This window comes from Hyperolius riggenbachi, chromosome 1 (assembly GCF_040937935.1).
Source record: "Hyperolius riggenbachi isolate aHypRig1 chromosome 1, aHypRig1.pri, whole genome shotgun sequence".
In the NCBI taxonomy this organism is placed as follows: domain Eukaryota; kingdom Metazoa; phylum Chordata; class Amphibia; order Anura; family Hyperoliidae; genus Hyperolius; species Hyperolius riggenbachi.
In genome coordinates, this window is record NC_090646.1 from 687,252,689 (window position 1) to 687,269,879 (window position 17,191).

The 17,191-nt window shown below is 45.1% G+C and overlaps 1 protein-coding gene across 1 annotated transcript in view; it reads left to right on the forward strand.

Annotated features, from left to right (window-relative positions):
* Positions 1-1,261: 1,261 nt before the first annotated feature.
* TAF1C (TATA-box binding protein associated factor, RNA polymerase I subunit C) overlaps positions 1,262-17,191 on the forward strand; it is a 140,909-nt gene continuing 124,979 nt past the window's right edge. Inside the window, exon 1 of the mRNA XM_068253378.1 lies at positions 1,262-1,570. Coding sequence (XP_068109479.1) covers positions 1,328-1,570 — 243 coding nt within the window. The 5' untranslated portion in view covers positions 1,262-1,327. The remainder of the gene's footprint in view (positions 1,571-17,191) is intronic.

Here is a 17,191-nt window from a genome sequence, read left to right on the forward strand (position 1 = left end):
GCGGGTCAGGAGGTACTCGACGGCCAAACATATAAAGGTCCAGGTCTCCTCAGGATAGGCAGAATACTTCCTAAGATGGTAATCAATCGCCTCTATGGCCAAGCTATGAAGGATACATGAATAAAGAGCTTTCACATCAATAGTGATCCATATATAATGACTTTTCCAAACAAAGCCCTCTAAACTAGAAAGCAAATGCTTAGTATCCCTAATATAACCTGGAAGTCACCTAACCAGTGGCTGTAGCATAGAATCAACCCACTCACTCAGGTGCTCCCCCAGGGAGCCAATGCCAGCACAATAGGCCTGCCCTCTGGGGGAGCGCCTGGTTTGTGGATTTTAGGGAGATGGAGTAAAATTGGTGTGATTGGATCCCGGACACCCAAATCAGACATCCTCTGATCCAGAACGCCCAAGCTCTGTCCAAAGGATAACAAGTCAAAGAGTTCCCTCTCACCCAGCCGGTTTGACTCTAAGCCTAGATCTTCAACATGGCTCAGTCTGTCTGGCTCATATAGATGTGGCATTAGGACATGTCACTACTGTGATGTACACATGCGAACACGGGAGGCCACTTCTACCTCGAACGGGCACAGGTTCCCCATTAAAGAATTTATAAATTGTGGTACGCTAAATGTGATATACCTTATTACATGTACTGAGTGTTCCCTGCAGTACGTGGGGTGCACCATGAGACCTTTACGTGCTAGAATTGGGGAACATTACTGCGGCCCAGGTTGGCTCAGCACGAATATTTCCAACGTGGCAAAGCATTTTCTCCTCCTTCACGGTGGTGACATGTCCTCTTTTCGCTTTCATGGTTTGGAGAGGGTATTCCCAGCCCAGAGGGGTGGGGACTTGTCTAAACAACTTACTAGTCGTGAGGCCCTATGAATCTTTAGACTGGGTAGGAGAACCCCCAAAGGTTTGAACTCCTGTTGGGATTTAGCACTGATAACTTAATATGTAGTTGCTTACTATATTTTGCTGTTCTCATACGGTTTGTCAAAATTTGCAGTGTTCTCCCCAGGGCCAATTAAGTGGGCGGGCCGCCCGGCTGGTTTCAGACCCCGCCCAGCTGTCAATCACCCACCCAGCTGCAAAAAAACCCAGGCAGGAGCGCTCCATTGCCTGCTAGCAATCAGCGTCCAGCTCTCGCACAATAGGGAGAGCTGACGCTGTACACTGCAGGAGCTGAGGAGCGCTTCTCTGCCTGTCACCTCACGCTGTCTGGTCTAGTGGAGCAGGGATTGGCTGGGCGGGTTGTAAGGGGCGGCACCATGCATCTAGCTGGAAACTCTGCTCCGTCTCTGCCTCCCGCCCTCCAATGAAACAGGCATTATTTTATGCTGGCAGCTCTCTGGCCAATGGAAAGAGAGGCAGCCAAGCAAGCACGCCCACACATCTTTCTCAGCAGCCTGCAGAAGTTATGCGAGGAGAGAGACCATGTGCGTTCGTTCTGCAAACAGGGACAGTCAGTCAGAAGCGAGTCCTTCATTCACCATCCCCGCAGACAGCAGATAACAATGCCGTTCAGATAAGGAGCTGCTGGTCTAATCAGCTAGAAGAGGTGATATAACTTCAGAGCTCAGACGTTTGCTTTTCTTTTATGTTCAGTTCGGGGGAGGATCGAGCATTACAGGGCATGTACAGTGACAGGGTGTTTCCGAGGCAGCCTCCTCTGCACTCAGCTCTTTTTTGCTCCGGAGTCCCAAACGTAAAGTTTAAAAAAAAAAAAGCAATCTTCTCTCCTGCTGTGTCTGTATCTACCCCCCAGCTTGCATCCTGTCAGTAATGCTCCACCTCCCCCTTCAACAATCACTCTGCATGAACAAAGTGGACCTGAACTCTTGCATAGAAGGAAAACAGTGAAATGTACCCTGCATGTATTTATAGAGCCTGGCCTGTCTAATTACCCCTCTTGTCTAATCACAATTTGTAGTTTTTTTTCCCTGTGTCACCTGACTGCTATAGCAGATAAACTATTTTGAAAGCACAGGAGGTTAACAATGTCTGCTTCCTTGAAAGGAGGAAGTAGAAACAGTGCAGATTTATTGTAGAATTTGTATCAGCTGTAACAATGAAATGTCTTCCATTAAAATGTATTATATTGTTGCTTATCTTTTAGAGAAGAGAGAAAGTTCTGAGTGCTGGTCTGCTTTAAAGGAACCTGAGCACCATAATCTGAAATACTTTCTCCCTAATGCTAGGTACACACGATTAAATTTTCTGACAGATTTACTGTCAGATGGACTATTTCCAACATGTCCAAGTAAACGGAAAATCGATTGAAAATCAGATTAAACATGTTGGAAATAGTCCATCCGACAGTAAATCTGTCAGAAAATTGCATTGTGTGTACCTAGCAGGTACATCGGCTCGTCTCCTCATCCTCCCCCTATGCTGTAAGCAGAGTTGCACTTGTCCTGCACTTCCCCGTCGCACGCCACCCGGCTACTTTTTCATGCCACCCGGCTGGAAAAAAATCCTGGGGAGAACACTGATTTGATTTATTTTATCAATTTTTCTACATATAAATGTTTTTAAAGAAACTTGTCAGATTGTTGGTATACCATATATTAGGTAATATCAAAGAGCGGTACTGAACAATTGATGATCATTTCTTCTGAATTGTGAATACCTCTTCCTTGATGTGGAGTCTAAAGGGGAGTGTTTGCTTTTTGGCCCACCCCCCTCTCCACAGGAGGATGGTATATATGGTTGTATAGTGTCATTGATCTTTTAGCTATGAGTAAGAACCTGTTGGTTCGAAACATGTCAGCTATATGGATGTGTGAACTTGTTTGGATACGTCCATAATAAAGGAACTTGATTTATAGGATATTGTGCGGACACCCTTCGGTCTGTGTTCCATTGGATTGGCCTGTCCTGGCCCTGCACTGTCCTGGGGTGGTGTGAGTGGTTTCTCCAGTGGCTTCTACATAACCCTTTATCTGCTGGGGGGTGGAGATGGTAATCAGAGGTGGGCAGCCTGTGTGTCCAGCAATGTAACCCATTCTCCGCTGGGGGGTGGAGATGGTAATCAGAGGTGGGCAGCCTGTGTGTCCAGCAATGTAACCCATTGTCCGCTGGGAGGTGGGGATGGTAATCAGAGATGGGCAGACTGTGTGTCCAGCAATGTAACCCATTCTCCGCTGGGGGGGTGGAGATGGTAATCAGAGGTGGGCAGCCTGTGTGTCCAGCAATGTAACCCTTTCTCCGCTGGGGGGGTGGGGGTGGTAATCAGAGAGAGGCAGCCTGTGTGTCCAGCAATGTAACCCATTCTCCGCTGGGGGGGTGGAGATGGTAATCAGAGATGGGCAGCCTGTGTGTCCAGCAATGTAACCCATTCTCCGCTGGGGGGTGGAGATGGTAATCCGAGGTGGGCAGTCTCTCCCACATATGATCCGGTTTCCTCTCCTCAGAGGGAGGATGAGGTATGAAATATCTGCAATTATATCTCGGTGGCAGTTCATGAGATCACACAGAGGATGATGTATGTGTCCCTTGTGTTCTCTGCTGTTCACAGATAACAAGCATGCATTCATTATGCTGCATTTCAGAGAAAGCCATAGGTTTGTGACAGAAGGTGGTAGATGGACGCTTATCCTCGGACATGATCAGGTCCTGTCCAGCGACCATCTCGCTAGTTATGATATGAAAGGCTGGAAATGTAGTAACAATGAGTATTATTTATTTCTAGGTTAGACAACTTTCCCCTGACAGGATCTGTGGAGAAATGTGGCTTGTGTCAGTTAGGGATTTACAACAGGTGATCTGGTTCCCTGGGAGGTAGAAGGAAAGAATGTGCCGAGGGAGGGATCATCCATAGCAGAGATGGTCGATGAGATGCAAATTACTCTGAGTTGATGCAAGATTATGTGAATTTTGTATGCCAATGTATGCAGCATGAACACGCACCAATCAAGTCTCAGCAAGGGTTGATTTCATTGGTCCATTTTCAAGTTGCATACAGAATTTGCATAATCCTGTGTCAGAATTATTCGCATCTCATTCCCCATTCCAAATCCATAGTACCACCAAGAGATGCCACCACTCCACTGTATCTATGACGACACATCAGACATTGCCGTGCACCGATACATGGAGAGAGACAGAAGTGTTCAGTATTACAGCCTAATCAAACACCACTCCATTGTATCTATGACGACACATCAGACATTGCCGTGCACCGATACATGGAGAGAGAGGAGTGTTCAGTATTACAGCCTAACCAAACACCACTCCACTGTATCTATGACGACGCAGACATTGCCGTGCAGCGATACATGGAGAGAGAGAAGTGTTCAGTATTATAGCCTAACCAAACACCACTCCACTGTATCTATGACGACACATCAGACATTGCTGTGCACCGATACATGGAAAGAGAGAAGGGTTCAGTATTACAGCCTAACCAAACACCACTCCACTGTATCTATGACGACACATCAGACATTGCTGTGCACCGATACATGGAAAGAGAGAAGGGTTCAGTATTACAGCCTAACCAAACACCACTCCACTGTATCTATGACGACACATCAGACATTGCTGTGCACCGATACATGGAAAGAGAGAAGGGTTCAGTATTACAGCCTAACCAAACACCACTCCACTGTATCTATGACGACACATCAGACATTGCCGTGCACCGATACATGGAGAGAGACAGAAGTGTTCAGTATTACAGCCTAACCAAACACCACTCCACTGTATCTATGACGACACATCAGACATTGCCTTGCACAGATACATGGAAAGAGAGAAGGGTTCAGTATTACAGCCTAACCAAACACCACTCCACTGTATCTATGACGACACATCAGACATTGCCGTGCACCGATACATGGAGAGAGAGAGGAGTGTTCAGTATTACAGCCTAACCAAACACCACTCCACTGTATCTATGACGACACATCAGACATTGCCGTGCACCGATACATAGAGAGAGAGAAGTGTTCAGTATTACAGCCTAACCAAACACCACTCCACTGTATCTATGACGACACATCAGACATTGCCGTGCACCGATACATGGAGAGAGAGAAGTGTTCAGTATTACAGCCTAACCAAACACCACTCCACTGTATCTATGACGACACATCAGACATTGCCGTGCACCGATACATGGAGAGCGAGAAGTGTTCAGTATTACAGCCTAACCAAACACCACTCCACTGTATCTATGACGACACATCAGACATTGCTGTGCACCGATACATGGAAAGAGAGAAGGGTTCAGTATTACAGCCTAACCAAACACCACTCCACTGTATCTATGACGACACATCAGACATTGCCGTGCACCGATACATGGAGAGAGACAGAAGTGTTCAGTATTACAGCCTAACCAAACACCACTCCACTGTATCTATGACGACACATCAGACATTGCCGTGCACCGATACATGGAAAGAGAGAAGGGTTCAGTATTACAGCCTAACCAAACACCACTCCACTGTATCTATGACGACACATCAGACATTGCCGTGCACCGATACATGGAGAGAGAGAGGAGTGTTCAGTATTACAGCCTAACCAAACACCACTCCACTGTATCTATGACGACACATCAGACATTGCCGTGCACCGATACATGGAAAGAGAGAAGGGTTCAGTATTACAGCCTAACCAAACACCACTCCACTGTATCTATGACGACACATCAGACATTGCCGTGCACCGATACATGGAGAGAGAGAGGAGTGTTCAGTATTACAGCCTAACCAAACACCACTCCACTGTATCTATGACGACACATCAGACATTGCCGTGCACCGATACATGGAAAGAGAGAAGGGTTCAGTATTACAGCCTAACCAAACACCACTCCACTGTATCTAGGACGACACATCAGACATTGCCGTGCACCGATACATGGAGAGAGAGAAGTGTTCAGTATTACAGCCTAACCAAACACCACTCCACTGTATCTATGACAACACATCAGACATTGCCGTGCACCGATACATGGAGAGACAGAAGTGTTCAGTATTACAGCCTAACCAAACACCACTCCACTGTATCTATGACGACACATCAGACATTGCCGTGCACCGATACATGGAGAGACAGAAGTGTTCAGTATTACAGCCTAACCAAACACCACTCTACTGTATCTATGACGACACATCAGACATTGCCGTGCACCGATACATGGAGAGAGAGAAGGGTTCAGTATTACAGCCTAACCAAACACCACTCCACTGTATCTATGACAACACATCAGACATTGCCGTGCACCGATACATGGAGAGACAGAAGTGTTCAGTATTACAGCCTAACCAAACACCATTCCACTGTATCTATGATGACACATCAGGCATTGCCGTGCACCGATACATGGAGAGACAGAAGTGTTCAGTATTACAGCCTAACCAAACACCACTCCACTGTATCTATGACGACACATCAGACATTGCTGTGCACCGTTCCATAGAGAGAGAGAGAGGAGTGTTCAGTATTACAGCCTAACCAAACACCACTCCACTGTATCTATGAAGACACATCAGACATTGCCGTGCACCGATACATGGAGAGACAGAAGTGTTCAGTATTACAGCCTAACCAAACACCACTCCACTGTATCTATGACAACACATCAGACATTGCCGTGCACCGATACATGGAGAGACAGAAGTGTTCGGTATTACAGCCTAACCAAACACCACTCCACTGTATCTATGACGACACATCAGACATTGCCGTGCACCGATACATGGAGAGAGAAGTGTTCAGTATTACAGCCTAACCAAACACCATTCCACTGTATCTATGATGACACATCAGACATTGCCGTGCACCGATACATGGAGAGACAGAAGTGTTCAGTATTACAGCCTAACCAAACACCACTCCACTGTATCTATGACGACACATCAGACATTGCCGTGCACCGTTCCATAGAGAGAGAGAGGAGTGTTCAGTATTACAGCCTAACCAAACACCACTCCACTGTATCTATGACGACACATCAGACATTGCCGTGCACCGATACAGAGAGAGGAGTGTTCAGTATTACAGCCTAACCAAACACCACTCCACTGTATCTATGAAGACACATCAGACATTGCCGTGCACCGATACATGGAGAGAGAGAAGTGTTCAGTATTACAGCCTAACCAAACACCACTCCACTGTATCTATGACAACACATCAGACATTGCCGTGCACCGATACATGGAGAGACAGAAGTGTTCAGTATTACAGCCTAACCAAACACCACTCCACTGTATCTATGACGACACATCAGACACTGCCGTGCACCGATACATGGAGAGACAGAAGTGTTCAGTATTACAGCCTAACCAAACACCACTCTACTGTATCTATGACGACACATCAGACATTGCCGTGCACCGATACATGGAGAGAGATAAGTGTTCAGTATTACAGCCTAACCAAACACCACTCCACTGTATCTATGACAACACATCAGACATTGCCGTGCACCGATACATGGAGAGACAGAAGTGTTCAGTATTACAGCCTAACCAAACACCATTCCACTGTATCTATGATGACACATCAGACATTGCCGTGCACCGATACAGAGAGAGAGGAGTGTTCAGTATTACAGCCTAACCAAACACCACTCCACTGTATCTATGAAGACACATCAGACATTGCCGTGCACCGATACATAGAGAGAGAGGAGTGTTCAGTATTACAGCCTAACCAAACACCACTCCACTGTATCTATGACGACACATCAGACATTGCCGTGCACCGTTCCATAGAGAGAGAGAGAGGAGTGTTCAGTATTACAGCCTAACCAAACACCACTCCACTGTATCTACGACGACACATCAGACAATGCCGTGCACCGATACATGGAGAGAGAGAAGGGTTCAGTATTACAGCCTAACCAAACACCACTCCACTGTATCTATGACGACACATCAGACATTGCTGTGCACCGATGCATAGAGAGAGAGAGAGAGAGAAGTGTTCAGTATTACAGCCTAACCAAACACCACTCCACTGTATCTATGACAACACATCAGACATTGCCGTGCACTGATACATGGAGAGAGACAGAAGTGTTCAGTATTACAGCCTAACCAAACACCATTCCACTGTATCTATGATGACACATCAGACATTGCCGTGCACCGATACATGGAGAGACAGAAGTGTTCAGTATTACAGCCTAACCAAACACCACTCCACTGTATCTATGACAACACATCAGACATTGCCGTGCACCGATACATGGAGAGAGAAGTGTTCAGGATTACAGCCTAACCAAACATAGTATTCCAGCACCTTCCTATATTCTGGGGAAGCAATTAACCAGTCTGTACCCGGAGCAATCCTACAGAAAAATTGAGAACCATACAAACTCCATGCAGATAGGAAACATACAGACGGCATGCAGGTGGGAAACATACACACTCCATGCAGGTAGTGGCCACGCCACAGATCCTGGACCTCTAGTGCTGTTCTATTCCGGCTCCTTATCGGCTGCACACATCCACTAAGGCAAGCAGTCAGATCTCAGCAGTAACCCTCCCAGCGCCGCTACAGAATGATGACTCACCTCTTCCAGCAGCTGCTGTATGATGGGGTCTGGCCACGCCCTCTTCCTCCAGGTGACTGGATGAGTCAACCACGCCCCCAGACTCATCAGAGGAGGAGGGTTCTGGAGCTGGAAGGCCTGCAATAACCCAGAAACCCCAGATCAGGACACAGCGCTGTACAGAGATCCATTCCCATCAGTCTCTGCACCAGAGGAGCTTATACTCCAATGTCCTCACCACAATCACACACTATTATTATTATACATTTATATAGCTCTGACATATACCACAGCGCTGTACAGAGATCACTGATCCATTCCCATCAGTCTCGGCACCAGAGGAGCTTACACTCTAATGTCCTCACCACAGTCACACACTATTATTATTATACATTTATATGGCTCTGACATATTCCACAGCGCTGTACAGAGATCACGGATCCATTCCCATCAGTCTCTGCACCAGAGGAGCTTACACTCTAATGTCCTCACCACAGTCACACACTATTATTATTATACATTTATATAGCTCTGACATATACCACAGCACTGTACAGAGATCACTGATCCATTCCCATCAGTCTCTGCACCAGAGGAGCTTACACTCTAATTTCCTCACCACAGTCACACACTATTATTATTATACATTTATATTGCTCTGACATACACCACAGCGCTGTACAGAGATCACTGATCCATTCCCATCAGTCTCTGCACCAGAGGAGCTTACACTCTAATGTCTTCACCACAGTCACACACTATTAATTATAATAATAATAATAATAATAATAATATTATTATTATTATTATTAACTAGCTGATTGCCCGGCGTTGCCCGGGAATGTATTTGGCTGGTGTTGGCTTCACCCACTTTTTTTTTAACCCTAACACACAATTACTCAATGACCAAGTTTGTGAGATTTGTGGTCTTTGACATCAATAATTTGCATTGAAACGAAAAAAAAAAAAAAAAAAAAAATCTTATTGGCTGTTTGTGGCTCCGCCCTGTTTCTGAATTTGAACCCCAGTCATCCAGTGACCAACTGTACCAGGTTTGAGGCCTTTGCCATTAACAGTGTAAGAATGTCAGCAATTAAATATTCCCCTTGAAAAGCAATAGGTGAATTTTGATTGGCTTTTGTAGGCTCCACCCACTTTTCTGAATATTGATCCCAGTCACCAACTGTGCAAAGTTTAAGAACCCGGCCATTAACAGTGTAAGAATGGCTGCAGTTTACATTTTCCCAGTGAAATTGTATTTGTCTCCACCCACTGATGACCCAGCATTGAACGGGTATGCATTTGGATGGTGTTGGCTCCGCCTACTTTCTAACCCTAACACAAACACTCAATGACCAAGTTTGTGAGCTTTGGCATCAATAATTTGTATATTCCCATAGAAATTAAACAAATCAGATTGGCTGTTTGTGGCTCCGCCCCTCTCCAGCATTTGAGCTCCAGTCACTCAATGACCAACTGTAGCAGGTTTGATGCATCTGCTATTACCAGTGTAAAAATGGCAGCAATTTAAAATATTCCCCTTGAAAAATCAACAGGTGAGTTTTTATTGGCTATTATAGGCTCCACCCACTTCCCTGAATATTAATCTCAGTCACCCAGTGACCATCTGGACAAAGTTTGAGAACCCTGCCATTAACGGTGTAAGAATGGCTGCAGTTTATATTTTCCCGGTGAAATTTGTTTTTGGCTCCGCTCACTTTTTGTAACCTGGACACACAGTCACTCAGTGACCAAGTTTGTGAGCTTTGGAGTCCTTGGCATAAAAAAATGTGTTTTCCCAGTGAGATGAAACAAATCTGATTGGCTGTCTGTGGCTCTGCCCCCTTTTCAGAATTTGAACCCCAATCACCCAATGACCAACTGTACCAGGTTTGAGGCTTGTGCCATTAACAGTGTAAGAATGGCAGCAATTTTGATTGGCTTTTTTAGGCTCCACCCACTTTTCTGAATATGAATCCCAGTCACCCAGTAACCAGCTGTGCTAAGTTTGAGAACCCTGCCATTAACAGTGAAGAAAGGCTGCAGTTTACATTTTCCCAGAAAAATCTGTTGTTTCGACTCCACCCACTTTATGTAACCTGGACAGTCACTCAATGACCAAGTTTGTGAGCTTTTGGGTTCCCGGCATCAAAATTGTGCTAATGGAAGCAGTTTATCCAGCAAATAAATCTGATTGGCTGTTTGTGGCTCCGCCCCTTTAGTGAATTTGAACCCCAGTCACTTAACGACCGACTGTAGCAGGTTTGAAGCCTATATTGAGAGCAGCTTCAATATTCCCCTTAAAAATCAATAGGCTCCACCCACATTTCTGAATATTAATCCCAGTCACCCAGTGGCCAATTGTGTCAAGTTTGGGAACCCTTGAATAGTAGAAATAGTTCGCACTCCAGTAGATATAATGTTGTTATGATGTGCCTGGAAGTAAAGGACTTTCAGCCCCAAGTCCCGATCTTCAGTATAAAGATGAAATCCGGCACCATCAATGATTTGCTCTTTCACTTTAATAACAAGGTACTGGCATAGTTACAACGTTTCGGAGGACTAGCCTCCTTTATCAAGTATTACCAGCATCTAAGGAAACACATAACATATTGCAATATATATATATACAGCTTAATCTCAAAATTGGCCAATCAGCTTTGCACAGTCGCAATTTAGCGACCAATCCCCTTACGTCCGCCACGCGGACCTTATGGGGAACTGCTACTTAATATGCACAAGCTTGTGCTCCAATAGCAGAGCACTCACGGACAGTCAGCCGTGCGACGCACGGGGGTGGAGCCCAGAAGGCCGCTCACGGACGCCGACCAATACGGGCGCAACTCCCCAGATGGCATCACATCAGGTACCGCCCCTAAGAAGAGCGGACCTGATGGGGGACAGCGCTCCGTAAGACGGAAGAAACTCCGCCTATGGGCAGCGTCATGTGACATGTGTGAAGGGCGAACGAAGTCCGCCCCTCCCACCGTCACCAGGCAACCATCTAGGCGTCCACAGCCAGCGCGCACGGCGCTGTCTACCTCAGCTGCAGCAGCATACAGCGGAAATCCATCTAAGAGGAACATCTAAGAAAAAGAGAGAGAGAGAAAGTATATGATCACTACACCACAGATCAATACATAGCTCAGTGCTATTATGCATCATATGCAGCAATGCAAAAATAAAATAAAATAAAAAGACAGCAGAAATAAATAAATGTTACTATATAAATGGCATCATATCATATTCCCTATTCATGCCTCTAGGTTCAAGTGTATCAAGTCTGCGTATCCAGATAGCCTCCTTATATAATAATTTTTTAATTCTATCACCCCCACGTCTAGGTGGCTGAACTTGCTCTAATATTTGGAACCTCAACTGGCTAACAGAATGATTAGCATGACTAAAATGGGAAGGAACTGCCAATTCATTAGCATGATTTCTAATAGTACTCTTATGTGCTGATAGTCTAACTTTCATGGGTTGTGTGGTCTGCCCAATATAGAGAAGACCACACGGGCACTTTAATGCATAAACAACGTAACGTGAGTTACAATCGAACTGTCCACCAATGCCAAACCTAGCACCCGAATGGGGATGTGAAACATAGTCACCTTTAATAACACTGTGGCAATGGACACAATTTAAACAGGGATAGGTGCCGTTGGGTCGAGCCGAAAGAGCACCCCCACCCCTCTGGGTGCCCATATCCGCCCGCACCAATTTATCCCGTAGTGTTGGGGCACGTTTGTATGACATCAGTGGACAGCTCTGAAACTCTTCAATATGTGGAAAAGCAGTTTTAAGAATATTCCAATTGCTGCGTATGATGCCCGCCACTGCATCGCTATATACACTGTATTGGCTCACAAATGGTACTCTCTTAGAGTTGTTTAGTCTACGACGAATATGTTGACTCCTATTTGTTCCCACATTGGTCCTAGCTCTACTAAGCACTCGCTGTGGATACTGTCTCTTAATAAACCTGTCCTGCATCTCATCTAATCGTTGTTCTCTAAGTTGTTCATTTTCTACTATCCTACTAATTCTCTGAAACTGACTTACTGGAATAGAACGTTTAGTGGCCGCCGGGTGGAAGCTGTCAAAACACAATGTTGAATTGGTGTCCGTAGGTTTAATGTAGAGGTCTGTGCCCAACCTACCCTCTGTGACACACACCATTGTATCCAAAAAGCTCACCTCCCGGCAATCACTATGTATAGTGAGTCTAATAGCTGGACATTGCTCATGAAGGTTATCAACAAATTGTTGTAAGCTCGAATGTGACCCCCTCCACACGCAAAAGACATCATCAATGAAACGTAGCCAACAAAGGGCATTGCTAGTAAATATCTCGTTAGTATAAACAAATGTTTCCTCATAAGTGTTCATGAAGATGTTAGCGTAGGAGGGGGCCACATTCGAGCCCATCGCTGTGCCCCTCAGCTGTAGATAAAATTGGTCCTCAACCAGGAAATAATTACACGTCAATAACAATTGCAACAAATCACATAGAAATTTAACCTGCTTGTTATCAAAATCAGATGCACACCTAAGGACGGACTCGACTGCCTCTACACCCCCATCGTGAGGGATGGAGGTGTAGAGGCTCTCAACGTCCAATGTAACCAATAAAGCCCCCTCTGGAATCTCAGGCAATTTCTTAATAGCATCAATAAATGTGGTCGTATCTCTCAGATATGATTTACCAGACACTACGTAAGGTCGCAACACAACATCCAAATATCTAGCCATGGGAGAAAATATAGTCTATCCCGGCCACAATGGGCCGCCCCGGTGGCCGGGACAGACTCTTATGTATTTTAGGGCAGATGTAGAAAACGGGTATGATTGGATGAGGTTGAATAAGATATTCCTTAAGCTTAATGTCTATGATCTCATCATCAACTGCCTTCGTCAACAGTGTCAGGATCTTATCCTGAAATACTTTGGTCGGATCTCGTTCTAATCTAGCATAAGTTGTTGTATCCGACAGCAGTCGATATACTTCATCCCTATAATCAACCAGGTCCATCACCACGACTGCTCCCCCTTTGTCTGCCTGCTTAATTATGATACTTTTGTCACTGCTCAGTTCCTGTATAGCTCTCCTTTCTTCCACTGTAAGGTTGTGTTTGACTCTTATCGTTTTGTCCATAGCAGCCGTCTTCAAGAGTTCACCAATCTGATCATTAGTTTGTTTCATAAATTGATCAATTACCTGACATGAAGGGGGATTGAAGCGACTTTTGGTCCTCAAAGAGGTACCATGTAGAGACAGTTGGTCACTTTCAGGTGCCTGACTCTGACTAAACATATGCATCTGGGGGCTACCAAAATAATACTTAAGACGTATGGTTCGATAAAACCTCTGCAGGTCTATATCTAACTCAACCTGTTGGGGCCATGCTGTTGGGGCAAATGACAGTCCTTTCTCCAACAACGACTGCTGAGCAGTAGAAAGTTCCAATGACGAAATGTTAACATTTCGTCATTGGAACTTTCTACTGCTCAGCAGTCGTTGTTGGAGAAAGGACTGTCATTTGCCCCAACAGCATGGCCCCAACAGGTTGAGTTAGATATAGACCTGCAGAGGTTTTATCGAACCATACGTCTTAAGTATTATTTTGGTAGCCCCCAGATGCATATGTTTAGTCAGAGTCAGGCACCTGAAAGTGACCAACTGTCTCTACATGGTACCTCTTTGAGGACCAAAAGTCGCTTCAATCCCCCTTCATGTCAGGTAATTGATCAATTTATGAAACAAACTAATGATCAGATTGGTGAACTCTTGAAGACGGCTGCTATGGACAAAACGATAAGAGTCAAACACAACCTTACAGTGGAAGAAAGGAGAGCTATACAGGAACTGAGCAGTGACAAAAGTATCATAATTAAGCAGGCAGACAAAGGGGGAGCAGTCGTGGTGATGGACCTGGTTGATTATAGGGATGAAGTATATCGACTGCTGTCGGATACAACAACTTATGCTAGATTAGAACGAGATCCGACCAAAGTATTTCAGGATAAGATCCTGACACTGTTGACGAAGGCAGTTGATGATGAGATCATAGACATTAAGCTTAAGGAGTATCTTATTCAACCTCATCCAATCATACCCGTTTTCTACATCTGCCCTAAAATACATAAGAGTCTGTCCCGGCCACCGGGGCGGCCCATTGTGGCCGGGATAGACTCTATATTTTCTCCCATGGCTAGATATTTGGATGTTGTGTTGCGACCTTACGTAGTGTCTGGTAAATCATATCTGAGAGATACGACCACATTTATTGATGCTATTAAGAAATTGCCTGAGATTCCAGAGGGGGCTTTATTGGTTACATTGGACGTTGAGAGCCTCTACACCTCCATCCCTCACGATGGGGGTGTAGAGGCAGTCGAGTCCGTCCTTAGGTGTGCATCTGATTTTGATAACAAGCAGGTTAAATTTCTATGTGATTTGTTGCAATTGTTATTGACGTGTAATTATTTCCTGGTTGAGGACCAATTTTATCTACAGCTGAGGGGCACAGCGATGGGCTCGAATGTGGCCCCCTCCTACGCTAACATCTTCATGAACACTTATGAGGAAACATTTGTTTATACTAACGAGATATTTACTAGCAATGCCCTTTGTTGGCTACGTTTCATTGATGATGTCTTTTGCGTGTGGAGGGGGTCACATTCGAGCTTACAACAATTTGTTGATAACCTTCATGAGCAATGTCCAGCTATTAGACTCACTATACATAGTGATTGCCGGGAGGTGAGCTTTTTGGATACAATGGTGTGTGTCACAGAGGGTAGGTTGGGCACAGACCTCTACATTAAACCTACGGACACCAATTCAACATTGTGTTTTGACAGCTTCCACCCGGCGGCCACTAAACGTTCTATTCCAGTAAGTCAGTTTCAGAGAATTAGTAGGATAGTAGAAAATGAACAACTTAGAGAACAACGATTAGATGAGATGCAGGACAGGTTTATTAAGAGACAGTATCCACAGCGAGTGCTTAGTAGAGCTAGGACCAATGTGGGAACAAATAGGAGTCAACATATTCGTCGTAGACTAAACAACTCTAAGAGAGTACCATTTGTGAGCCAATACAGTGTATATAGCGATGCAGTGGCGGGCATCATACGCAGCAATTGGAATATTCTTAAAACTGCTTTTCCACATATTGAAGAGTTTCAGAGCTGTCCACTGATGTCATACAAACGTGCCCCAACACTACGGGATAAATTGGTGCGGGCGGATATGGGCACCCAGAGGGGTGGGGGTGCTCTTTCGGCTCGACCCAACGGCACCTATCCCTGTTTAAATTGTGTCCATTGCCACAGTGTTATTAAAGGTGACTATGTTTCACATCCCCATTCGGGTGCTAGGTTTGGCATTGGTGGACAGTTCGATTGTAACTCACGTTACGTTGTTTATGCATTAAAGTGCCCGTGTGGTCTTCTATATATTGGGCAGACCACACAACCCATGAAAGTTAGACTATCAGCACATAAGAGTACTATTAGAAATCATGCTAATGAATTGGCAGTTCCTTCCCATTTTAGTCATGCTAATCATTCTGTTAGCCAGTTGAGGTTCCAAATATTAGAGCAAGTTCAGCCACCTAGACGTGGGGGTGATAGAATTAAAAAATTATTATATAGGGAGGCTATCTGGATACGCAGACTTGATACACTTGAACCTAGAGGCATGAATAGGGAATATGATATGATGCCATTTATATAGTAACATTTATTTATTTCTGCTGTCTTTTTATTTTATTTTATTTTTGCATTGCTGCATATGATGCATAATAGCACTGAGCTATGTATTGATCTGTGGTGTAGTGATCATATACTTTCTCTCTCTCTCTTTTTCTTAGATGTTCCTCTTAGATGGATTTCCGCTGTATGCTGCTGCAGCTGAGGTAGACAGCGCCGTGCGCGCTGGCTGTGGACGCCTAGATGGTTGCCTGGTGACGGTGGGAGGGGCGGACTTCGTTCGCCCTTCACACATGTCACATGACGCTGCCCATAGGCGGAGTTTCTTCCGTCTTACGGAGCGCTGTCCCCCATCAGGTCCGCTCTTCTTAGGGGCGGTACCTGATGTGATGCCATCTGGGGAGTTGCGCCCGTATTGGTCGGCGTCCGTGAGCGGCCTTCTGGGCTCCACCCCCGTGCGTCGCACGGCTGACTGTCCGTGAGTGCTCTGCTATTGGAGCACAAGCTTGTGCATATTAAGTAGCAGTTCCCCATAAGGTCCGCGTGGCGGACGTAAGGGGATTGGTCGCTAAATTGCGACTGTGCAAAGCTGATTGGCCAATTTTGAGATTAAGCTGTATATATATATTGCAATATGTTATGTGTTTCCTTAGATGCTGGTAATACTTGATAAAGGAGGCTAGTCCTCCGAAACGTTGTAACTATGCCAGTACCTTGTTATTAAAGTGAAAGAGCAAATCATTGATGGTGCCGGATTTCATCTTTATACTGAAGTTTGGGAACCCTGCCATGTAAAAAAAATTAGGTTGTTGGCTCCGCCCACTTTTTCTAACCTTGACATGCAGTCACTCAATTATCAAGTTTATCGGCTTTGGGGTCCTTGGTATCAATACTTTGTATATTCCTATAGAAAAATAAACAAATCTGATTGGCTGTTTGTGGCTCCGC